Raw genomic sequence first — 26,100 nt, 5'->3', positions numbered from 1 at the left:
TGGTTCAGTTGTTAGGACCCCTGAAACATTTGAGGATGGAGAATTCATGCTGAAGACGCTGCAGAAGTTTTTGGTTTGGCGGCAGAGCTCCCCAACCATTATGGAGCCACACATGGATGCCCACTGCCTGGCAAGCAATGACTGCACTCAGGAGTGGAACGCCAGGGCTACCTAGGATGCTATACTGGCACTACAGCATGCATAGGATCCCAATCCCGGACCATGGGGGGTGGGAGACTTACTGCAACACTGCTGACCCTTGCAGGCAAGCCCACTAGCTAACTGATTCTGATTGAGCCATCCATGACCTTGCCGAAGCAGGGGCCAAGGTAATGCAAGACCACCAGGATTCCCCTTTCCAGATGTCCGTGGGTCGCACTGCACGGCAAACACGGCAGCAGGGTATTTGATCCCAGTGATGGTGGTCTGGAATAAAGGATAGTGAAAAAGACTCAGGAGAAGTCTTTTTCACTATCCTTTATTCCAGAATGAAAAGGGCTAGTACCATCACTGGGAGGTCCCCTCCACCACGAACAGGTGTACCACATGGAGGGGTTAGAATTGAAGGAAGTACAGGAAGATGGTTTAATGTTAAATCTGGTGTCAGACAAGGATGTACATTATCCGCTCTGTTATTCATTATCTATATGGATCACATTATGAAGGAAAGTGGTAATGAACCTGATATCGAAATTGGAGATGTTAATGTCAGCTCTTTGCGGATGATGTTATTAGAAGTATAACACTTGTAAATAAATCCCCTACAAGTCTACAAGATTCTGTGACTAAAGTGAATAAGTGTTGTAATAGATATGGTATGAAGGTCAGCATTAAAAAGACAGACAATGAAAATAGGTAGAATTGTTGATAATGTCAATTGTGTTGTGAACGGGGAACCTGTGGAACAAGTAAAACATTTCAGCTACTTAGGCACGATTTTTACTAAAGATGGTAAATTAAATATGGAAATAGACAACAGAATCAACAAAGCTGGTATGGTAGGAAGTCAATTGAATAAATTCATATGGAATAAGAGAGAAATTAGTTGAATACTAAATTAGCTGTATACAAGACAGTGTTCAAACCAGTTTTGACTTATGAATCCGAGAGCTGGGTCAGAAGTAAAACACTTCAATGGCAATATCATATTAAGAAACAAGAATATTAGGAAAGAACTTGACACTGTGAGCATCCATGAATGCATTAGCACATCTAATCTCAGGTGGTATGGTCACTTAAACAGAATGGGAGAGGAAAGATGAGCAAAACAAGTGTTCTCTGCCAGGTTGGCAGGAAAAAAATTCAGAGGAAGACCAAGAAATATGTGGATTGATACAGTAAAAAGTGCCTTAGAAGATAGAAATATAAGATCTGATAATGTTGGAGTCTTGATAGGTAACAGACTGATTTGGAGGAAAATTGTAGATGGGAAGTTAGTGATGATGTAATTTTTCATGTAGTCCTATTATATCCTGTACACCCTTTGAGGAATTTCATGATGATACTACGGGATCTCGTGATATGTGGTGCTTGCAGCATATACGCATTGGAAATGTGACAGGTGAGAGACAAGGCAATACATGTCTATGTAAAATGTAGAAAATGGGGGAGAGCTTTGTGATTTAGAAATTAGCATAACGGACCTCAGCAGTGTTACGTCAGAAATTAGTAAATAACGACTGAGAGAGGCAAGTAACGTGATTGAGGGTGAGGAAAAAGGGCAGCATGTGAATGCAAGTATAAAAGTATGGAGTGTAGTAGGTTTGTATAGTTTTGGAAGATAGTGTTAATTGGAGGATGAATGTCGAGCAAGAGTACATAGCTTGCAGAAAGAAGAAGAGGAACGTATCAGGAATGAGTTGGGACACGGTTGACAGAAGATATCTGACAGGAATAGAAGTAGCAGGGTATAGCATTTTTCAGCAGGTTAAGAAAGACAAACGCAGTGGTAGAGTACATGATAAGTGATGAGTTGTGTTCCTCTCAGAGTGGAGACGATACAATTAATGGCACTAATGCTTTTGAGAGCATATAATGCGAGGTGGAGGTGGGCAGGACAGGATATTTAGTGGGGGTGTTGCTAAAAGCCAGGGAGCATTGAGGGTGAAGAACAGGAGATGTTTAGGCAGTTGAGCTTGGCTGGTACAAAAAGAATGATTGTTAAGGTTGATTTTTTAACTACAGCAGTATAAATTGAGAAGTGGAAACTACATGAAGTAAGGGAATGGAATTTGTGGAATTCTCTGCCCCTGATTGGAGAGAGTGACCACGTGGTTTTGACTTGAAAATGAACAGACATGCAGGAGTATCAAAGAGAAAGGAATGTATGTGGAATTCAAAGAGAGGTGATTATAATAACCTCAGAAATCAGCTGGGAGGAAGTTCCATAGATGGAGGAATTGGAAGGGCAAGATATGATCAGTACTTTGGAACTGGTGAAGGAATATTTATTAGCAGCAATAGCAAGTTGTATACCAGGAGTGAAAAAGAGAACACAATTTGGTGTAAAGTGAATGACAAACAATATCAAACAGGAACTGTAGATGAAAAAGAGGTTATGGAAGAGATATAAGGAGAGGGATGGAGAGTAGATGCATGAAGAATATAAGACTCAAACCAGGAAAGTGACTAGTATGGGATGGAAGGCAAAACTGAAATATAAGAAGAGATTGGCTCTGAGATCTAAGAAAATCCTAAGGAATTTTTGTCATGTCACCAGTAGGAAGAGGAATGATTGTGGAAGAATGACAATGTTGAATAAAAATGGGAGCAGAGTGACCAATGCAAAGGACATAGTGCAGATGTTCAATGAACACTTTATTGGAATATTTCATTCTGGAAGTAAGTTTTAATACTATAAGGATGGGACAGATTCGAGGTTTAGAAGTGCAAGAAGAAATTGTGTTTCAATTACTGAGTAGTTGAAACACAATTCTCTGGATGCCAATAAAGCAATGGGACTAGATGGGATTTCACCATGGGGTTTTGAGAGAATGTGCTAAAGAACTGACAGCTCCATTGATCTGGCTGCAGGAACGGTGACAAAGTAGTAGAAGGAGGGTAAGATAGTGGCATTGTATAAGGAAGTGTAGTAGAAAGGAAGTGTCAAACTATAGACCAATTTGCATTTCCTCAGGAGTTAAGATTTTGTAGAAATTAGTGAAGGATCATTTACAGTACTGGGCAGTAATGGTAATGTTATCTGTGAGAGTGAGTCAACATGGATTTGTTAAGGGGCACTCTTGTTTCAGTAATCTGATTGCCTTTTATAATAAAGTGACAAGAGCGGATGATGAGGGAATGTCCTACTCTGCTGTTTTTTGGATTTTACAAAGGCATTTGATAGGGTGCCCCATGATAAGCTGATGTCTAAGTTGCAGTACATGGGTTTGGATGTCAGGTTAGTGAATTGGATTAGCTGTCTGATAGGTATCAGAGAATTGTTTATGAGGGGACTGTATCAAGAAAACAGAAGGTTAAAAGTGTGATCCCACAGGGCTCAATACTGATGTATTGTTTAACCTTTATATCAATGACACTGTCAATAGATTGCAGGGGGGGTATTTAGTTCTTTGCAGATGTGGTAGCCCTTCAAAAGAGGATTTGAATAAAATGGACAGATGAGCAGATGAATGGGGATATCAATTTAATTCAGCTAAATGTAAAGTCTTGAAGTTTGGGACACATCAATGGGAGGCTGCATATTCCACTGGAGCAACTGTACTGGCAGAAGTGGGATAGGCAAGATATCTGAGGGGGGGGGATGGTTGACAGAAACCTGAAATTCAGAAAACATATTGCAAAGGTGATGAAAGTGACCCAGAGGATTGCTGTAATACTGAGAAGGCAATGCTTATCTCTGACCAGCAGAGATGAGCATTGTTATTCCATTGTATAAACCAGGACCAGATGTAGTTCTGTTCATAACACATCTGACAGACTATTGTGCTCAAATTTGGTCCTCAGGATTTGAAGAGGATAAATTAACCTTGGAAAGAGTGTAGAGGCAGATAACAAAGATAATATCAGGACTGTACAATGTTAGTTATGAGAATAGACTGAGGGAATGTGGATTGCAAAGTTCAGTAGACAGGAGAGGTGATATGATTGAGATTTAAACTGTTCAGAGATAGTTACAGGGCTGACACTGGGGAGGTCATTTGGTGGAACAAGGGGAAGGAGCAGGAACAAGAGGCCATCCCTCAAAGTTGTGAAAGGAAGTTGTGAGCAAGAAGGTGAAGAGTGGTTTCTTTGCATTGAGGGTATTGAATCAGATGGAATGCATTGTCTGATAGAGTGGTGAGAATTTGAACAGTGAATGGGTTCAAGTAGTAGTAGGATTGACTTTGCATTTTCTAAGGTGGGCCTCTCACAATGAGTCTTGTGACTCCATGGAGGTCCTAATCATAATAATAATATAAGACTTCCTTATTTAGTATTTGTTAAATTTTCTTAAAACACACATCAGCTGGAAAAAGCAAACCACAGCTTTGCTTTACAAAGCTGTGGTGATCTTCATAGAGAACCTATGCCTGTCAACCTTTTATTCCAGACTTAACCAACTTCTCCCATATCTTAACACAACTACAGATATGCAAACTGGACTACAACTAGAAACTTCAGTTTTGACAGTGGTCTTGTACAAGGTATCATTTTCTCCTTCCCTCCACATATCTAGCATCCTTACCATTGTCCTTACTATTACAAAGTTCTCATTAAAGCTGGACTAGTTGGCTGAGTGGTTAACATATCTCCTAGCCAAGAGACTGCAGGTTTGAATCTCACAAAGGGCATGGATGTTTGTAATTGTCCTACTAACCAATTACAGTATATACTACTGTGACCTGTGTCCTGACCTAGTATGACCTTTGATGGCTTTGCACCATAAAAATCGAATTAAAAAAAAAGTTTTTGTTAAACAATCAATGATACCTAGTCTAGCCATAAATACTGTTACAACTTGAACCATGCATAAACCTATAATCTATCAGGAAATAATTTACAGCTTTCGGCACAAACTACATGTATAATGTGCATATAGCAGCATTCAATGTTCAAAATGTCCCTCCTTTTGCCTTTATGCATGCTCAAAGTCTGTGAGACAGATCACATACTGATGGTGGCATGCACAACATCCAATGGAAATGCTGCCATGGGTGTCGTTTCTTGCATACTGCTCTCTCAAGCTCCGACCACAATTTGAAGTCTAATGGATTCAAATTGGAAACTTCCACACAACCAATCAGATGGCAATATGTGGTTAGGCACATTCTCCTCCAATCATTGTTGTGTGGTCCTCACCTTGTGTGTAGGGTCTGAGTCCTGTTGGAAGGTCCACCGTCTAACAGTGAAACAAAGTGTTGCTCAGGAACTGTACCACAGGTTCCAGCATGGTCTTGATATACTTTGGTGGAGGTTTTTAACCCCTTTCTCACAGAAATGCAACTTGGATACTCCCGATACATTACACCCCCACCCCCATCAAACCATCGACGACACAGGATGAAAACCTCTCTGACTCCTGGGTGCTATGAAAGGTACTGCGCAACCATTTGAGGCATATACTGGATTGTTTTGGTGGTTAAAGATTTGGCAACGGTGAACATCTTCTCGTCTGTGAAGAGGATATCTCTGTGTGTCTGTTGTTTGCATACCACCAGAGAAGTGCCTTTGATTTTATCATCCTCTGCTGCATAAGTTGTGGTGTTAGGAAGTGTCCAGTAGAATGACAATAAGTTCTCACCCCTCCCCCCACCAGGTCATCAGTTAGTACACGACATTGTTCTGTGTGAAATTTTCATCTCTCACAACATCACTTTCTGCAATCTCACAGGATTACAGCAGAGGCATGCCTTCACGGTCCTCACAAGTTGTTGCATCCTAATACAGCATGGCTGACATGTTCTTTAGCAGTCAGATACATCTTCTGTATTGTTATAACAGTTAACAGTCCAATACACAAACATCCTACTAATTCCGAATGTTTCTAGCATGTTGAAAATAACAGGTGGTTGCATTCCAACCTTTTGAAGTGCTATTACAGCTACACAGTTCTTATAGTATATATAGAGTTTGTCTAGCTGTATGGATTAACATACATTGGGGAAATTATAAGAACTGTGTAGCTGTAATAGCACTTCAAGCACTAACAGAACCAGGATGTGCAATTCTGTGGACAGTGTGGACAAGTTGTAACAGTATTTATGGCAAGGTAAGACTGTTTAAATCCACTTTCTTTGCACATTCCTAAAAATATGTGAGAATTAATATCAAGCCATGCATTTCTCCTTCAAGCAAATAATTTCACGAAGGGGAAGCAGATATTTTACCATCAACAACCAGTGTCACTCGTTCATAATTCTTCTTCTTCTTACTTGCATGCCCAGAAAAAAATAACTTATTGATCTTTTGGCATGAACTAGCCTTGTACTTTCTTTATTGTGCAATATCATGTTTCTAATATGAATCATATGCATCTGTCACTGTCATATGATACCTCTTCCACAACAACTTATTTTTACACAGTGCCAGGTTAATTCACTTTTCTCTGGTTCAGTCTTGTCTTATTTATTCACCCAATTCTTAGTAGCTATGAAATGCTTTTCTTTACGTTCTCATCTTCACTTTCTTTACATTCTTTTCTCCACTCATTTTGATTTCAAACTGAAAAAAATCCAAATTTGATGAAACTATAAATTTCAACTATATATATATATACATAAAATAAACTTACCCTCAGAATTCTCAAAGCTTCCTCACATACCTGCATACCACGGGATTCAAAAACTTCTACACAACCAAGATACTGAAATAAAAATAATTCACACCATTATAAATATCTTACATTATTTCTGTTTAAGTTTGGTGTAATTGAAACATGCTAAGAACCTTGAATGGATTGCTGTATAGTCTATTTCTGCATATAGTCTGTTTCTCAAACAGTGGACATGCTCAAACATGTCCACTGTTTGAGAATGTGTGAGAAAGAGAAATATGCAGATTTATTTTTTTAGCAGCTCACTCTTTTTCAAAAGCTGTAACCAAATAAAGCAAAAAGGTCTAGCATGGTTGCCTGAGGCCACAATCTCTTTTCGTCTTTCAAAATAAAAGCCTGTTTTTGGCTCTAAAGGAGACTATACTTTCATTCTCTTCCTAAGTCAACTGATCTCTTTTCCCTTTAGGTTTATATTTTATTGTTTCCTTTGGTAACATTCCTTCATTGTGCATGCTCTCTCCAATTCTTCTGGTGTTCTTTTATTTTATCATTTATTGCCTGTATTTGTAATTCCTTACTTATTTCATTCTAGATCTCTTTGAATGAAATATAATCACAGGTGCATATCTGGAAATACTTCAATGAATAATTATTTGAAGATAATGTCAGCCTGGGGAAAAGAAGAAAAGATAGTAACATTGATGGACAGCAATGAGCAGAAGTACATAAGTGATGGTTGTACAATACACACACACACATCAAGTGTAAACAATCAGTACAATGCAAAGCATCAATTAGACTATACGAAACAAGAGAGTTGCTACAGAAATTAACTAGGTAGACTGAAGAAGCTCTATATTATTTAAAATGGTTCAACTGTGATTCTCTCCTGTAGAATTTGACAGAAAAAAAATATCCCAGCTAATTTTGCTTGGCACACAAACCATTCATGACTTCTGTGTGAGAAATACGAAATGCCCTTGGGCAGTGGACTGCCAAGTATCAAAGTGGTCTACTGAATAATCATGAAAACTCAATGATCCACATAAAGACAGCTCAAAGAGTGCAAGTATCACCTCCTATATCTAATTCCCAAAAGCAAAAGATTCTGGTGATTCCATATAGGTGAGGATCATACTTCCCTGTCATACACTCAGCCACTAAGTTTTCATAAGAAGACAAGATGGTTGCAGCATGCTAAGTCAACATTCTGAGTGATTACCTACACCTTGTGATGCAACATTTTTGCCTTCGAGAATTTATGAGACTGTATGCCTATCACAACAGTTTACATCACTCTCAAACCAGTGCAAATTAATAAACCCCCTGAAGGAAGAACGTGGTATCATTCCTAGTAAACAATCTTGCCTGGAATTCATGTCATGTGATATTCACTTGGTGCTACTGCTTGTTGGCAATGCAATATTCTACTAAGCATTGGTACATCATTTTTTTTTTTTGTTAACTACCTTACTTATGTTAAAGTTTTCATTTTAAGTAATGTAACAATATGATGCATGTCAGTATATGTATACATATTGCTGATACTTATAACAAATTAACAATGTAAACTGGTCAGCTCAAACTATGAACATGAGTACTGGGTTGTGGATTCCTGTGAAGATGTGTGCTGGGATGTATGTAAAATGTAGAAAATGACATTATTTATCTTTGGGGTTGTAATAACTAGTTCTGATATAAGTTTTCTAACCTTTAATTGGCATACTGAGTTATGCTTCTCATGAGAAACTTTTCAAAGAAACTAATTTAAAAAAAAAAAAAAAAAAAAAAACTACATCATACTCACAAAGGCTGAACTCCAGATAACACTATACTTTTTTTACTATCATAGTACATTAATTACAATAACATCTGTTTATTGTGAAAGACCGAAATTAGAGAATGTCGACACATACCAAATACGTCGGTGAAAGACCGACGTATTTGGCTATATTAATAAACATTCGAACCATCACCGGTATATATCAACAAGCACAGATAAGCTCTGGTGGCGGTCGAAACAACAAGCCGAGAACCTAACCTAACCTACCACGTTTTCATATCAAGCCCTGACTTAACAATACGAGTTTATTTCTATAAAAAGAGCAGCCGCGAAAGAGAATCTTCTACTGCAAGCAACGAAAATGTTATGAACCTCAAAAAGAAAATTTCCTCCTGCTCAAATTGGTGATACCATACGAATACAAGTCCCTGATGTCGACCGTGGTCGTACAGATGCCCAAAATGTGTTGGCGGTTGTTGTTGGAATAGAAGACTCCGACTTTTATAAATTAGCAAACAAAAATGGTACCCTCAAGCAGCTTTATACCCGTAATCAGTTCATAATTTGTAAAGAAAAGTTACTTTCCATAGATGAGATTTCTTCTCAAGAAATCTCGCTGAGAGAAGCAGCTGCAACTAATTCGAGAAGTGGAGGACAAGGCTATACACACTGTAATTGCAAAAAGAAGTGTTCCACGACTAAATGCAGTTGTAAAAGGAAAACTTTCTCCTATTTTGACATATATCATATATTAAAAAGTTGCATTTTTGTCTTAACGTAATAAAAATATTTTTATTCAACATTCACCATCAGTGCATGCTGAATGTCGGCATTTGCTGGTGTAAGTGAGAAATAATGATATTTAGCAAATATTTCGTATATACACCAAGCGACTATGTGAATGCTGACATTCACCGAAGAATATCGACATTTGCCAGATATCGGTCTTTCACAGTAACAGATATACTTAATTGGTGATATACTTAATTGACAACTAATTATCATTCATGTTTTTTTGCTTCATGAAAGAGACAGACATCTGGGGATAATAATTAAATAACTTTGCATTAAATTATTATCCAATATTTCATGCTCAACCACCAAGGAATTTTCAGACACAAGGATTGGGTATGCATGCAAACACAACCACAGTTGTATAGGCAATATACTTAATTGACAACTGATTATCATTCATGTTTTTGCTTCAAGAAAGAAACAGACATCTGGAGATAATAATTAAATAACTTTGCATTAAATTATTATCCAATATTTCATGCTCAACCACCAAGGGATTTTTCACAGACAAGGATTGGGTATGCATGCAAACACAACCACAGTTGTATCTGCAGGGAAAAACTTCTCCACCTAATTTAAATAAATTAAGCTGCCTCACTCTAAAAGCGTGGGAGATATCATCTTGAGACAATCAGCAGAACGATCAAGATAAAGGATATCAGTTAGGACATTAGAATTACATCATTTTAAATGCAGTCTGTTTTTACCTTCCTTTAGTTGTGCCTGCATGCACAAGCATATAACATATCCTTGGAACTATGAAAATGTTTGGTAGGCAAGTGTATGGAGAACAATCAAAAATACCAAATGGGAAAGCTCAGTACAAGATGTAAGGATAGCTTTGGACTCAAAATGACACTGCAGTTTATTTGTACTATTGCCAGAAGCATCTGGAATAAGGGAGAGAAGTTTATGGAAGTGGTTAGTTCAACTTAGCCAAAGGTTACAGGCATTATTTAATGAGACTTGGTTAACAGAGAGAAAACATATGGAAAATAGTATTTTCAGGGAAGAAATAAGATGAGGGAAAGACTGCAGAAGAACTGCAGCCATAAAGAGTAAGAATTCACCAGAACAGCAGTGCATTTAGTGACTAATGCAATAAAATATATGAGCATGCTGCTATAGGTGGGAGGGGAGGTGCTTCAACCATAGGATCACAGACTGGAGAGACAGAAATGAAATTTATATCACTACTTAGAAACAACCATAGCTACTTTAGACAGATTGCCATAGAGGAAACTTGAGGTTTTATAATGCTGAGTCTGACAAATGCACAGAGGATTTGTCTTTGATACCACAACTAGCCACACTGTCTCCAACTGGGAGGAGAGTAAAGTTGCTAAACATGTAGAATTTTCAATTAAAAAGGGTAAAATAACTATACAGCAGGTAACTATGACAAATTGAAGAGACAGAATGGAGTGATACCATGGTAAATCTGTTGGCAGTGATGAAGGAAGTGATATGGATTACTTGCAGGGTCATAAAAACAAATGAGACAGATGAGAAGCAACATTAAGCAGGCTGACAAAAAGTAAAAAAAATAAAAAATAAATAAAAATGATAACCAAAAAAAAAATAAAATAAAACATATGGTATATGAAGAGAAAGGTGAGCAGCAACCTCGTGAGTAGTACACTGCTTGGAAAGAAGTTAACAGATATCCCCATGGGCAAGGTACATCATGCCATGTAACGAGTCACATGTTTATAGCTGGTATAAACTGGAGGAATATTATGCTCTCAAGTCAGTGCAACTGTGTCATGGTTGCAAGAAGGGAACTAACAGAGTTTAAAGAGGTGTTGTGATAGGATGCCATGTTGAAGGCCTATTCTATTCAGCAATTTATTGGCAAATTGGGCCATCCCTGATCAACAATCAGTGACACCATACTGAGATGGAAGTGCAGGGAATCGACTGCAAGTGCTATCCACAGTGGACAACCCACCATACTCAAACGTGATTGTAGGGTGCTCCAAAGGATAATATGTAAAAACAGCTATTCATCAGCCGACATGTTGAATGGGGAGATCCAGGCATTGACAGCAACACAAATCTACATGAAAAACATTCAGAACTGAAGCTCACAACATGGATTTCCATGATAGGACCACAATATGCAAGTTCCACATTACCCAAACCAACATGTGGGTGTGGCAGATGCCAGGTGAACGTCTCTTACCAGAGTGCATAACTACAACTATGAAATTCGGAGGTGGCTGCATGGTATAGCCCTTTTTTTTTTTTTTCCAGTTTGGTATTTGGCCTTATGCATTAAGGGAAGGGCCAGTATCCACAGACGAGAATCAACCTTTATTGATGTCTCATCCCATAATGCATAGCATTATACACATCTGAAACTTCACATTAATTGCTTTAGTATCCCATAATGCAAAGCACATCCATTCAGATGTGATAACTATGCATTATAGGAAGGACCACTACCCAGCCTGATGAGATGTCAATAAAGGTCAAAACCGGATAGTGGTCCTTCCCAAAATGTGTGTGCGCACACATCTAAACAGTATGCGTGCACGCGAATTATCAGATACTAAAGCAATTAATGCGAGTAATTAGCCTCTATATACAAGTAGCCCAGTTGTGAAGATACTTCTTGTGCAAACACTGTTTGTTTACATTAAATTAAAGATACCAAGAAATTATATACTCGGTTTAATCCTTTATCCAAGTAAGCAAACAAAGTTTGCACCTGAAGTATTTTCAGGACTGGGACAACTCATGTACAGAAGCTAATGACTTCACATCACTTGTCATAGTATCCCATAATGCAAAACACATATCCTTACATATATAATGCTATGCTTTATTGGAAGGTTCACTACCCAGACTGTTTCGACCTTCACAGAGGTCTCATCAGTGGTAGCAGACCCAGAGGTGATACTAAAGTTGAAGTAATGCAGAAGTCACATTTTCACATATGAGTAGAAGGTGTCACACCCTATTATTAAAATACTCTGGATTTTTTCCACTTGGTTATACTATAAATTCCATAAAGCATGGCATTACACATGTCTGTAAGGATATGTGCTTTGAATTATGGAATACTAAGGCAAGTGATGTGAAGTCATTAGCTTCTGTATACGAGTTGTCCAGTCCTGAAAATACTGTAGGTGCAAACTTTGTTTGCTTACACTTGGATAAAGGATTAAACCAAATATATAATTTCTTGGTATCTTTAATTTACTTAAATTGTAATTAAATACAGATGACAACTATATGACCATTTTAGAATTTCGTAATATGAGCAAAAAAAACTTTCATTCTCTGATTCATAGTTCAATTCAATTCTAAGAGATAACATTAAATACTATAAAAAAACAAACTGAACATAACATTCTAATAGACATGCTTAGGTGCTGAATGTTATTCATAACTTATTTTAAGGGTATTACAACACCAAAACAAACTAAATTACAAGAAAGATATTTATTAACTGGCTTATATTACACCTAAACAAGTTCCAAACCTAGAAATTAGGAACACAGAACGAGTTATCTACAATCTTCCGCCTTCAACAGCCAATGTTTGATTAGACATAGCTAGCATCCTAAACAAATCTAAACCACCTAAAAGCAATATACCAACAGAATGAAATAGCTACTTCAAAAAAGGTTATTAGAATAAAAATACTGTGATTAGTACAGCTGATAAGGGTAATGCCACAATTATCAAGAATGAAAAGGATTACAACAAAAAAATGCAAGATCTCCTGAAAGATCAAGACCCCACTATGTCTCAAAAGAAAAAAGTCCATAAATTATTGAAAAAAGTGACTTCTTGGCCCAAAGATATCATCAACAAAATAAAACCTGTTCATGTTAAATCATCTCATATTTATGGGGTACCTAAAACTCCATAAATCTAATATTCCCCTATGCCCTATAGTTGATAGCACAGATAGTCCTACTTATAAACTAGCTTGACAGTTTGCTAAATTGCATCTTCTCCCCCCCCCCTTGCACTGGCAACTTCACTACTTTTATAAAAAAAAAATTCTATTTCATATCAATATCTCTCATAATGAAAAGCACATCTCCTTGCGAACATATATAATGCTATGCATTAAAGGAAGGGCCAGGCCACTACCCAGACCGGTTTCGACCTTTATGAATATTCAAGTACAAGTCAAACTCCAAAAACTCAGTGTTGTTCCTCTCAGTAACAGGCTCACCCTGCCATTGAGAAGAACTCTCAGAACCAGTTGGCTCTACACCGTGGCAGGCTCACCCCACCACCACCGAGCAGAGCCACTCATTTGCTCCTATCTCATCTGAGGGGTAACAGCAATTGAGGTCTCGTAAGTGGGAGCCAGACCCAGAAGTGGTGATACTAAGGCAGAAGCAATGGAGAAGTCATATTTACCTATACGAGTTGCCAAAAGGTGTACCACCTTATTATTAAATTACTCTGGATTTAGAGAAAGACGTTGGAAGTTTCTTCCCACTTGGTTAGACTATAAAAAATTTAGTTTAATCCTTTGAAGATACTTCAGGCGCAAACTTTGTTTGCTCACACTTGGATAAAGGATTAAACTAAATTTATTATAGTCTAACCAAGTGGGAAGAAACTTCCAACATCTTTCTCTAAATCCAGAGTAATTTAATAATAAGGTGGCACACCTTTTGGCAACTCGTATACGTAAATATGACTTTTCCATTGCTTCTGCCTTAGTATCCCCACTTCTGGGTCTGGCTCCCACTGACGAGACCTCAATAAAGGTTGAAACCGGTCTGGGTAGTGGCCCTTCCCTTAATGCATAGCATTATAGATGTCCACAAGGAGATGTGCTTTGCATTATGGGAGATATTAAGACAAGGAGTGATGAGAGCTTGGTCCACCTTTACCACAAGTTGCCTCAGACCTGAAGATACTTAGGTGCAAACTTTGTTTGCTCACACTTGGATAAAGGATTAAACTAAATTTATTATCCTCCTCCTTGGAGAGTAGATAAAGATGCATGTAAAACTTTGCTAAGATCACAGAACTTAACTCAGTAGTTTTTGATTCCTTTCCAGCTCTCCTTCTCTTGCCTACTAGATTGCTTGCTAGCGTCTCATTACCCAGAAAAAGCTATTCTAAAAATTCATGACTAACGTGCATGTCCATTACTAAGATTCAAAGCAACAACACAGGTGCCATTACTATAGAGCTCGCATACTGCATAGTAAATGGCATAATAATAATACTACCATATAAACATACAATAATATACATGTAACGTCATTTCTATGTAAATCTTTAAGGATTACAACATATGGTAAGCAAGTTTACTAGTTAAATACATGTAAGTCTCCTTTCGTTATGATACCACTTTAACTACATGGCAGTTCCGATAATGATAAGTATACAATTGCATTAATAAATACAAACACATACATACATATATTTTCATATTATCTTATCATATAACAAAAACTTTCATTATTTCATCAGTATATTAATCCTGTAAAAAAATCAAACATAATAAATAAATTAAGATGCGATTTTTACACCATTGCATAAAGAGGATTTTGAGATGGATTTAGCAAGGTTATAGATAGACTAGCATCTCAAAAACAATAGTTAAGATAATGGAGAGAATGGTCAAAGGTAGAATTAGAATTCAGAAACCTGTGGCTAGAAATATGGCACTATGTGGCATGGTTCTCTGAAGAGTAGGTCTTACGTTAATAATCCACAACTTTTAAAATCAAAGTGACTGTCAAGAATTAGATAAAGGAAATAGCTACATAATGCTAAGGACTTTACTTTACAAAAGGCATTTGAAAGGATACCATATGAAAGTCTTAAATTGGAGCAAATGGGCATGGATGTGAAGTAATATTATGAATAAGAGAGGTTGATGGACAGATATCAGAATAGTATATGGATAAACATAACCCAGAAGGTGGGTAGGTGACCAGCTGTATGCTGCAGAGCTCTGTACTAGAGCTGCTGCTATTTAATTTGTACATAAACAATACAGGAAATGACTGAGGACGTGGGAGGAGATATCAATTGCTTGCTGACAATGCAAAAATTGACAGAACAACAGCTATTAAAGATTATGTGAAAACATGAAAATAATCATGCAGGATTATTTAAAGCACTATGCTGCATGAACTGCTAGTATGTTGATGATAATCATTTTAATTGCATATTGTAAAGATGGAATATGAAAAGATAAAAAGATAAAGATAAGATGAAAAGACAACAAGCTGTGCTACACTGATGGATCTGGAAGGAAATTAATGAGACTAGTGATTTGGAGGTAATAGTGGACAGAGTTGCAGCTGAGAAAGCATATTTGAAAATCGGCCAAAATAGCTCATCATATTACCTGAATGCTGAAGAACATATTGACAATCATTTTTGTTTTTAGAGAAACTTATGCCATAGTTCTATAGTAAGGCCAGGGGTGCTAAGAATCTCGCAGACGAAGGCAGGCCGTCTCTTAGATCTTTTGAAATTCAGTGCCCTCAATACTCGAACTTTGGCAAGAGACTACAGAATAGATTTATTAATCAAAGAACTAACCCATATCAACTTAGATATCCTGCTAGTGAATGAAACAAAAAGATTGAAAGAACTAGCAGGATATCTAAGTTGATAACTTCACAGATACTCCTCGGAGCATCCTCAAGCAATGGCAAACAAGGAAATGACTGAGGACGTGAGAGATATCCAATTGCTTGCTGACAATGCAAAAATTGACAGAACAACAGCTATTAAAGATTATGTGAAAACATGAAAATAATCATGCAGGATTATTTAAAGCACTATGCTGCATGAACTGCTAGTATGTTGATGATAATCATTTTAATTGCATATTGTAAAGATGGAATATGAAAAGATAAAAAGATAAGATGAAAAGACAACAAGCTGTGCTACACTGATGGATCTGGAAGGAAATTAATAAGACTAGTGATTTGGAGGTAATAGTGGATAGAGTTGCAGCTGAGAAAGCATATTTGAAAATTGGCCAAAATAGCTCATCAGATTACCTGAATGCTGAAGAACATATTGACAATGACTGTTGTTTTTAGAGAAACTTATGCCATAGTTCTATACAATATATACACGAAAACACAAGGTAAAAGTATTATTTATTAAATATACTGTCTTATTTAATGCACGGCCCATACTCATCTTTCTACAGCGGTGGTAAGGCACCAAGTAAGGCCAGGGGTGCTAAGAATCTCACAGACGAAGGCAGGCCGTCTCTTAGATCTTTTGAAATTCAGTGCCCTCAATACTCGAACTTTGGCAAGAGACTACAGAATAGATTTATTAATCAAAGAACTAACCCATATCAACTTAGATATCCTGCTAGTGAATGAAACAAAAAGATTGAAAGAACTAGCAGGATATCTAAGTTGATAACTTCACAGATACTCCTCGAAGCATCCTCAAGCAATGGCAAACAAGGTGGAGTGGGCTTCATTGTTAAATCTAAGCTCACCAAGTCGATCCTTTCTTGTGACATCATATCTGAAAGAATAGGTGTACTCCTAATTGGAACAAAGAACAATAAAATTAATATCCTGCTACGCTCCATATGTAGCTGATAATCAAGAAACAGAAAATTTTTCCATGAATCTTGAACAGGCATTAAATTACAAGTCAACATACATATTCATTGGTGCCAAAATAGGATGCAGAAAAGAAAAAGAAAAGTTTATAGGTCCAAATGGCATGGGAGAAAGAAACAGAAGAGGGGAGGGAGGGAGAGAGAGAGAGATTAGCCGAACAACTCTTTATCATGAACACTTTTTTCGACAAATGCCCAGGAAGAAGATGGACTTGGCGATCACCAAATGGAGACAAAAAAAATTAAATTGACTACATTTTAACAGACTATAAAAGACTGGTACAAAATGTTGGTACAATAGGTGAAACATACTTCAACATAGATTCTGATCACAGACTCCTTAGAGCCATTATACGAATAGACCACAAAAAAGAACAACATATTGTTATTTTTGTAAACCTCTACTATCAATCAACATATGGTGATTGGTAGTAGAGGTTCTGTGTAGTAGTGGAGATGGAGAGTTGTACAGTGGATGTCCTCCCACGATGAGTCTTCGGACTCCTTGGAGGTGTCACGAATAATAATATATCAGTGTAACATCAAACCACAAAAGAAAACCCAAACAAACAGACCACCACAAGTTCAGGAAGTACATAGAAGAGACTAAATGGACTCTTAAAACTGTTACATAAATGATGAGTATATTGAATTTATTAATAAAGTCAACAAGTGCAATAAAAAAAACAGAAATTCCTGTGAAACAAAAGAAAAAAGAACGACTCTCACCTCCAACTATAAAACTACAAAAAAAGAGAGAAGAACTGAAGAATTCTGAAGTAAATTTTCTAGAATACAAAATTATCTGTAAGATACTAAGGAAAAGAATTCCAGAAGACTACAAAGATTTCAGGATACAAAAACTAAGAGAAGCAGCACAGACAAAACCAGCCTGAAAAAAATGGAGAAAGACTTAAATTTTAAAAAGTCAATTCCATCTGCTTTACAAAATCAAAATGGAGAAAAACTAACAGCAAAAGGATAGAAGAAATTTTTTATAATGATCATTATACAAATAAGGGCCAAGTCTCAGAATCTATCATTCCAAAACTAAGCAATATACCAGATGTACTTCCAGAAGAAATAGAACATGCCCTTAAGAAAATGAATAAAGGTAAAGCCTCAGGACTTGATCATGTTAAGGCTGAAGAAATCCAACAAGGTGGACCAACTATATTCAAAGCCTTGGCTACCAGATTCACGTGGTACTTCAAAGAAAGAAATATTCCAGAGGAATGGAAGACCTCAAAAAACCATACTCCTATTCTAAAAAGGAAACAAGGAAGAGCTAAAAAATTATTGTCCAATCAGCCTACTCTATCATATAAATAAAATCATGAACAGAGTACTAATTGAGAGTGTTTGAACAGAATCCAAAATACTCTTGAAGACAACTCCAGTAGAGAGCAGGCAGGATTCAGAAGAGGCATCTCCACAATAGATCATATCCAGGTCATTTTACAACTAACAGAAAAATGCAGAGAATACCGAATTCCTCTATGTTTCCTCTTTATTGATTTCAAAAAAGCATTTGATATCATAGAACAATGCAGTCATCAGTGTCTTACTGGAAATAAGTGTGAACCCCACTAACATCCACATGACAAAGAAATGAACAAAAATCAGACTACACAAATAACCCTATTTGATCAACCTATAAATATAAAGAGAGGGATCTGCCAAAGCAATGTGATCTCCTCAAATCTATTTACCAGCACTTTAGAATACATTCTGAAAAAAATAGACCTAAATGGAGGAATAAGCACAGATGGTGAAAAACTACAAATCCTTATGTTTGCCTATGATCTAGTACTGATATCCCACAACCAAGAAGACCTAGAAGAAATGGGTGAAAAAAATACACAAAAAGCAGTAAGATAGGCTTAGAAATGAATCTAGAATAAACAAAATGGATTAAAAACATCTACACAAATAACAGTAACCTATGTATCAATAACATCCCTATAGAACAAGTCGACTTCTAGAATTACTTAGGACAAACAATAAAAATGAATAATGATTTATCTGAAGAATTAGCAAAAAGAAAGCTGCATGGCTATCATTCAACAGACTAAAAGAAACACTTACTGATCCAAATCATGACATCTCTGAGAAGGCAAAACTATTTAATAGTGACATTCTTCCATCACTCACATATGAATCAGAAACATGGAACACGACAAGAAAAGAAGAGACTCTCAGAATAACTCAGCATGCAATCGAACACAGGATTTGTAATATCAGCAAAATGGAATATATTAGAAACATGGAACTAAGAAAGAGATCAGGCATAAAAGATGTGGCAACTGCAGTATACAAAAGTAAGATGAGATGGGCAGACCACATAGCCAGACTCAGGAATAACAGATGTATATATAGAATACTCAATTAGCAACCAAGAATAAAGAGAAAACCTACAAGATAGGAAGATCCATTAGTGAAATCTATGGGCATAACATGGAAGAGAGAGAGAGGCTCAAGATCAAGATCGTTGGAGGTATCTTTATGACCTGCACTCATGGAGAAATCCTGACACAGGTTCATCAAGGTAAAAATGTCATATTTCAGCCTGAAATTTTTTAAGCCACTGATGATGGTATGATAATTTCAGATGAAATATATGGCAGTATATTTAATAAATTTCTTTTACCTTGTGTTTTTGTGTATATATATGTTGACAATGAGGTTATTATTTCTCTTTATAAGGTTTGATGTGGCTACATCTGGACTATGCAACTGTTGTAAGAGTCCATTTGGATGAGATGGTGGTGGAGAGGTGGATATAGAATGCCTATGAGAACAGACTGAAGGTTTTTGGATTACAAATAGGGGAGTGTTTTCTCAGTGAATGAGTCCAAAGAAAAGCATGATAGGCACTGTCTGAATCTGTCACACAAAAGACTTTGGACACCATGGAGATGAATGTGTAATAATAATAATAAAATGTTACTTAGAATAAATTAAGATCAAACTTACTTTAACAATGAAATTGCAAGTACCATCTTTTACTGCAGTTTCATCTGATTGCCAATGGTGAGGTTTGCTACATTCTGGAATTTGACTCCTCCTCCTTCGAAAGCTATCTCTTAAGCTTTTCCTTAAGCGATCCATCTAAATAAAACTGTACAAAATTTTCAAGTTCTGTTTCAATGGAAAATTAGTTATATTCAACATCCAAATATTTCAAATATTATTATGTGGTAAAATCTATAAAAATTTTAAATTTCACTCATTGACAATAAGGATGATAATATCAATAAATTTATGCAAAGTAATCATTTTTATTAATGAAGTTATACATTTCGTTTTTCCCCCATTTTTTTTCCCAAAATAGTCCTTATAGAAGTTTTTTTTTATTATTATTAACATTAATTATCATTTATCCAATCCTTCAATTATCAAACCAGCAAGTTCTGATAATTGAACAGTTGGATAATTGAAGTACAATTATAGTGCTCTACCAAAAGTCAGTTGACATGCAACAGTTGGCTAATTAAAGGGTTGTTTTTTTGAAGGTCAAATCATCTTCTATTACCTTCCGATCTTGGCAACGCATATGGGTACCTTTCTCCAGGATTTGTGGGATTTCCTCTTACTACTTGCGAACATCAGAAACTCGGCAGCATGAAACTCTGGTATCTATTTTCTTCTAAAAACAACTTGAATTAGTTGTCTTGCACTTCTGGCTGGAATGCAGGGCTCCGATCTTGAACCGGGATCCAAAACAGAAACAAAGACAAACTTATTCTGCCACACACATCTAAATCTGCCTCTCCTGCTGGTGGCCTTCCACCTTAAAATGATTGGCAAAGCTCCGTTAAGACTATGTAGCCATTCACCTCCGTTGCCGTAACTTACATAGTAACTGCATAGCTCCTTGACTGTCGTTGACCTCGTAAGTTCTCGTTGATGACTGTGACCTCGCAAAAACCGTCCCCCGTTCCATTGTAGAATGGAACAGTTTTTTAATTTATCTGGCTCCGTTGACCTTGAGTTCTGCTACGTATTAATCCCCTGGGTATTTCGATGTTCTGCACCCGCCACCTTTTTCGGTCATTGCATTGAGGCGGGAAACCCCCGTATATATTTGACCTTCGTGATCGTAATCGCCCTAGGTCATAAGTTAATAAGATAATCCGTCTGGAAATATCTTTGTCTGGAACGTTCTTGCGACACAAATTAATTCACATTTAACTTTCTTTGTTCTTTTACAAAAACTTTTGGGTGTTACATTATTCAGTAATTCACAAAATATTATTTCCATATTACTAAACTATACAAATTTTGATAGTTAAACACAAGTATATTGACTGGAATTTCATTTACCAGTAAAATCAGTATATAAGGTATTTTTATATAAAAATCCTTCTATACATGATTTTACAGAGTAAATATGGCAATCACATATTAGACAGTAATTTCATCAATCAGTTTTTGTGAAATTGACTTATAAATCATCGAAATGCTCATTTCTACAGTTGGAACTCCCAGATTTTAAGTAAACTAGTTAAGAAATATATTTTTCTTCTTCTATTGTAAATTTTTGTCAACTACACAAATTAAATTGCATTCAGTTTGTGAAAATAAATAACAATGCAAAAATGTGGCAAATTGATGAATAACTATCATCAATGATAGTTATTCATCAATGATAACTATCATTGATGAATTGGACGTTTTTTTGCACCTCAGTTTTCTTCATGTGTGCATACCCATTTGATATTGTAAGCAATAAGTTTATTAATTTTAAGAAGCTAATATTTCACATTCCAAACAAACGTACACTTCTGATATGTCCCCACCCAATCATATTATTTTTGTATATGTTATTTATTCATTCTTATTAATAGAATAAATATGCTTATCAATGCAAGCTTTATATTAAAAAAAAAGGCAACATGCTTCCCCCCCACCATTATTTACCTGTTGATACATAAGAATAATATCAAATAATGATACTTATCCTTTTATGAGATATGATTCTAAAGCCTTTTAAGATCTTTTGCTTAACCTGCAGAAAAAAACTGCATTCAAGAATGATTATCATAAATATACCTAACCTAAATTTCGACACTAAAAATTATTGCATAGGCGAAGGGATACTAGATCCAACAGTATATCAAAGCCAAATGTTTGAAGAAACTATGAAAGTTTCATAAGAAAACCAACTAGTTCAAAACAGCTGTCAGGCCAGTGAAACCTTTAGCAAATGCACTAATAAAAGGTGAATATATGAATGCTTGGGCAGCACTCATGTCTCTTAAGTAGCACAAGCTAAGGCAACTTGGGGATGCCGAGGATTGCATTCTTGTAAGCTTTCAGATCAACTAACGAAACTTTCATAGTTTCTACAAACATTTGGCTTTGAAATAATGTTAAATCTAATATCCACTTTGCCTATGTAATTTTACATTGCCAAAATGAAGCCTTATGGCTCTTCCTTTAGTAATAAAAATTATGTTAAGTTACATTTTATTTTCTGCAATAAATTGTGTAGAATTTCTATTAACTTTACAGCACCAAACTATGAAGTACTGTAGTACTTTGATGAAAAGTACTTTGGAATAATGTTTTACTATGATTCATCTACTTGTTTATACATTTCAGCAAAACATTACATATTCAGGTTATTATGACCCAAAAATGCTAGTAGTAGTAGTAATAAAACCTAGAAAAAAAAAAAAAAAAATATATATATATATATTTTTTTTTTTTTTTTTTTTTTTTTGTTATTACTAGCATATACAAGCATTATAGTAGCTGCTTTTGTGTCAGTCAGTAAAGTCTTCAGACTGAATATCAATTAATTACCCAATGTGACGTTTCATCCTTGAGGTCATAACTGGTGCATAGTGGAACCTTCTCAATACATTTCAATATAATATCAGAACAGTCATCATAAATGTGGGAAAGTATAAAAATGTTTACAGAACATCCAGTGCTCAGCCTACCTTTAAAAGTTAGCTAGCATAACCATGCATTATCACTGACTTCAAAGGAAAACTAAACTGAAAAGATCAGAAACCCAAAAATCTAGCATTCTAAATTACTGTTGTGGCTGAAGATTTGTTTTGTTTTCTAACAATAAAACATATATGTGTGTGCTGAAAGAAATCATTCATTCTGTGAAGTAATTTTTAGCTAAGATTTTGAATTAATAATAAACAAAACTTAATTAGAACAAATGGAAAACTTTACTTGGACACAAATAATTAAATTTGGGGCAAACAATAACTGTTTCATAATTACCTGAAATAACATTCTTTAAGAATAAAAAGTACATGTTTGGTAACTTGTAATTAAACAAAATCTTTTTTAGACTCTTCATAATCGTTATCTTCCATAACCTCCATAGAATCACATGACTGGTGTTGACCATCCACAATGAGTGGTCGACACAAGTAAAATACACAAAGTCTATAAAACCACTCCTTAAACAAGTCTATATGTTCACCAATCTCTCAGCAATGCACTCCATGCTTTTACTACTCTCCATGAAAAAAAACTTACTCCTTACTCTTTTACTCACCACCTCCTTTTGCAACTCCAGGGATGGTCCCTTGTTCTTGCACTTTTCCTATTTGCTTCCCCTCGTTCTACCATAAGAAAAAGTCCCTCAGTGTTAATTAATAGCCCTTCAACAGCTTAAATGTCTTGATCATATCTTCCCCTTTGCCTTATATCCACCAAACTTTGCAGTCTACATGCCCTTAGTATATCCTCATAATCAACGTTGTACAGTCCTGATATAATTTTTGTTATCTGTCTCTGCACCCTCTCCAAGGTCACTTCATCCCATTCAAATCCTAGTGACCAGATTTGAACATGGATGAAACACGCTGTCTCTCCTTCACAGTCTACCGCAAACCTCACAGAGGCCAATACATACATAAAAATTCATACACCATCCAACACAAAAACTAGAAGTAATCAGCACCCTCAAACATAGAGCCCTAACAATCTGCTCCAGCGAACAAGCTCTGAACCAAGAATTTGAAATATTAGCCAAACATTTATAAAAAATGGTTACAATAAAAAACAGTTCACAAGTTCCTCCATAAAAATGCCATTAAAAGCAAAAAAGATTACAAGAATGCCATAGCCATACTCTACATTAGGGGGATTTTGGAAAAAATAGATAGAATATTACTTAAATATAACATTAAGACAACTTCAAACCCCAGGCAAAATTAAGAAATTTACTTAGCTCTTCCATACCTGGTCCACACAGGAGTTTACAAAATTCAATGTACCTGTAACCTACCTTACATAGGGGAAACAGAATGCAACATCCCGATCAAAAAAGATGAACACAAATGACACATTAAATACCTCCACTATGGTAAAACAGGCCTATCAGACCATGCACTCTAAACATGCCACAGAATTGACTGGAAAGGCACCAAGTCCCTACACCAAAACCTGGTTTGAAAGAAATTTCATAGAAGCTTATGAAATGCTGAAACATTATCCAAACCTAAACAAAAATGATGGATTAATCATTCCAAGAATGTGGACTCATCTGCAATCCATATAGCAACAAGAACAAGCCCAAACAGAAGAAAATCTTAATACGAGAGGACTTTAGAAATGTTTAATGTAGTTCCATTTATATTTTGTTTAAACATTTTTTTTAATTTTTTTTTCCCCACAAGAGGTCAGGTTAGGTTAAAAGATTAACAAGCATCCAGATTCATTTTACCTTTGTATAGTGCAGTATCATGTAGCTTGTATCTTATACATATGCATTTCTCCTAATGATGACCTCAATGCACAGGATGAAACATCAAATGTTACTTTCCTAATGTTAAGTAAAGTAATTATTCTAACACGTTTGTTGTATCTCCATAAATTCTTCACTATGAATGCTGACCACTGTGTAACATTAAAAGAAAGATTTGCTTTTTTGCGTGCATACTTGTGTATATTGGCTTCACTTCACTAACTTTTAATGATCAAGTTAGCTTTCGAGGATCGCAGGTCAGAAATGTTTACTTATAGGATCACGTATTTCTAGTACTGGATTTTTTTGGAATATTTGCTTCTTTTTTTTTAAGCATATCTCTGAACAATTTAGTAAATCTTAGTTTCTGATTATTGGTCTTGTAAAAGCGTGTTTACTGATTAAAGCATATTTTGTGATTTCTGTCAATTTTAGGAAAATCACGATTATCACAAAAAACATTCCACAAAAAAAGCAAAAGAAACAGAAAGGCAATGGAAGAAATCCACACACCTAGACGTAACCATTTAAAGTCAGTGAAGCCCACATACAAAAACAAACTAAACATACCACAAAAAAGCCAATACTAGAAATATGGACACCCCGAAACAAACGCTTCTTGCCTGCAGTGCTCAAAAGCTAACCTGACCATTTGAAGTCAAGTGAAGCCAACAACATATATTGGCTTATATTCACTAAAAAAGCAAATGAAACACCATACAAAAAAAGCCAATAAGAGCAACATGCAAACCTCAAAACAAACATCTCATTTCACTAAAGCAACCAAAAAGCCATGAACAGAACTGAATGAAACAATTCTTGGATAATAGAGTATCAGAGTAAAAATACTAAGGTTTCACTTTGCTTCAGTTGTGAATATTGATGTCATTATACAGCTTGGGTAAGTAAAAAATAAAAAATTACCATTTTATAATACTTATTTAAAATAAAAATTATGACTTATTTTAAAATAGGTCATATTTCTTTATTTACACCTTGATCTACTTAAATGACCAAAAAACAGCAAGAAATGTATTGTTTTTCTATTAGAGAGGGTCTTACTCATTAATATAAACCCACATTATAAAATGTGGGAAAATATTTTTCAACAACAACAGACCTGGCAGCTCAGTTGTAGGGGACGAAGAAATGCATCGCCAATTAAGCCTTATGGGTACCAAGCGAATGATCATTATGGGTGACTTGAATTTTCCAAACATTAATTGGGTAGAAGAGAAATCTCATGATCAGAAAGAACAGGAATTTATTGAATTGTTGCGGGATAACTTTCTCATGCAGCATGTGAAAGAAGGAACTCTAGGTCAAAGAGTGTTGGATTTGCTCATAGCATCAGAAGGGATCTCTGTCAATGATATAGCTATTTTACCACCAATTGGTGACAGTGATCATGCTGTTCTTTCTTGGGAAGTATCTACTTGTATTGAAGCTCCGATTAAAACAGGCTACATGCTGAACTACAAAGCTGGAAA

General features: G+C 35.9%; 1 protein-coding gene across 6 annotated transcripts in view; it reads right to left on the bottom strand.

Annotated features, from left to right (window-relative positions):
* The window catches only part of numb (NUMB endocytic adaptor protein), a 233,781-nt gene that overhangs the window by 187,840 nt on the left and 19,841 nt on the right, over positions 1-26,100 (bottom strand). For all 6 annotated transcript variants that reach the window (XM_090398947.1, XM_090398945.1, XM_090398944.1 and 3 more), the window contains exons 2-3: positions 19,864-20,008; positions 6,734-6,805 (exon numbers count right to left, since the gene is read on the bottom strand). In XM_090398947.1, the coding sequence (XP_090255073.1) occupies positions 6,734-6,805; positions 19,864-19,998 (207 nt within the window). In that variant the 5' untranslated portion in view covers positions 19,999-20,008. The remainder of the gene's footprint in view (positions 1-6,733; positions 6,806-19,863; positions 20,009-26,100) is intronic.

Source organism: Typopeltis vanoorti, chromosome 10, assembly GCF_054136105.1.
Source record: "Typopeltis vanoorti isolate ZY-2024b chromosome 10, IOZ_Tvanoo_1.0, whole genome shotgun sequence".
Classification (NCBI taxonomy): Eukaryota; Metazoa; Arthropoda; class Arachnida; order Uropygi; family Thelyphonidae; genus Typopeltis; species Typopeltis vanoorti.
This window is presented reverse-complemented; position numbering and strand designations above follow the sequence as displayed.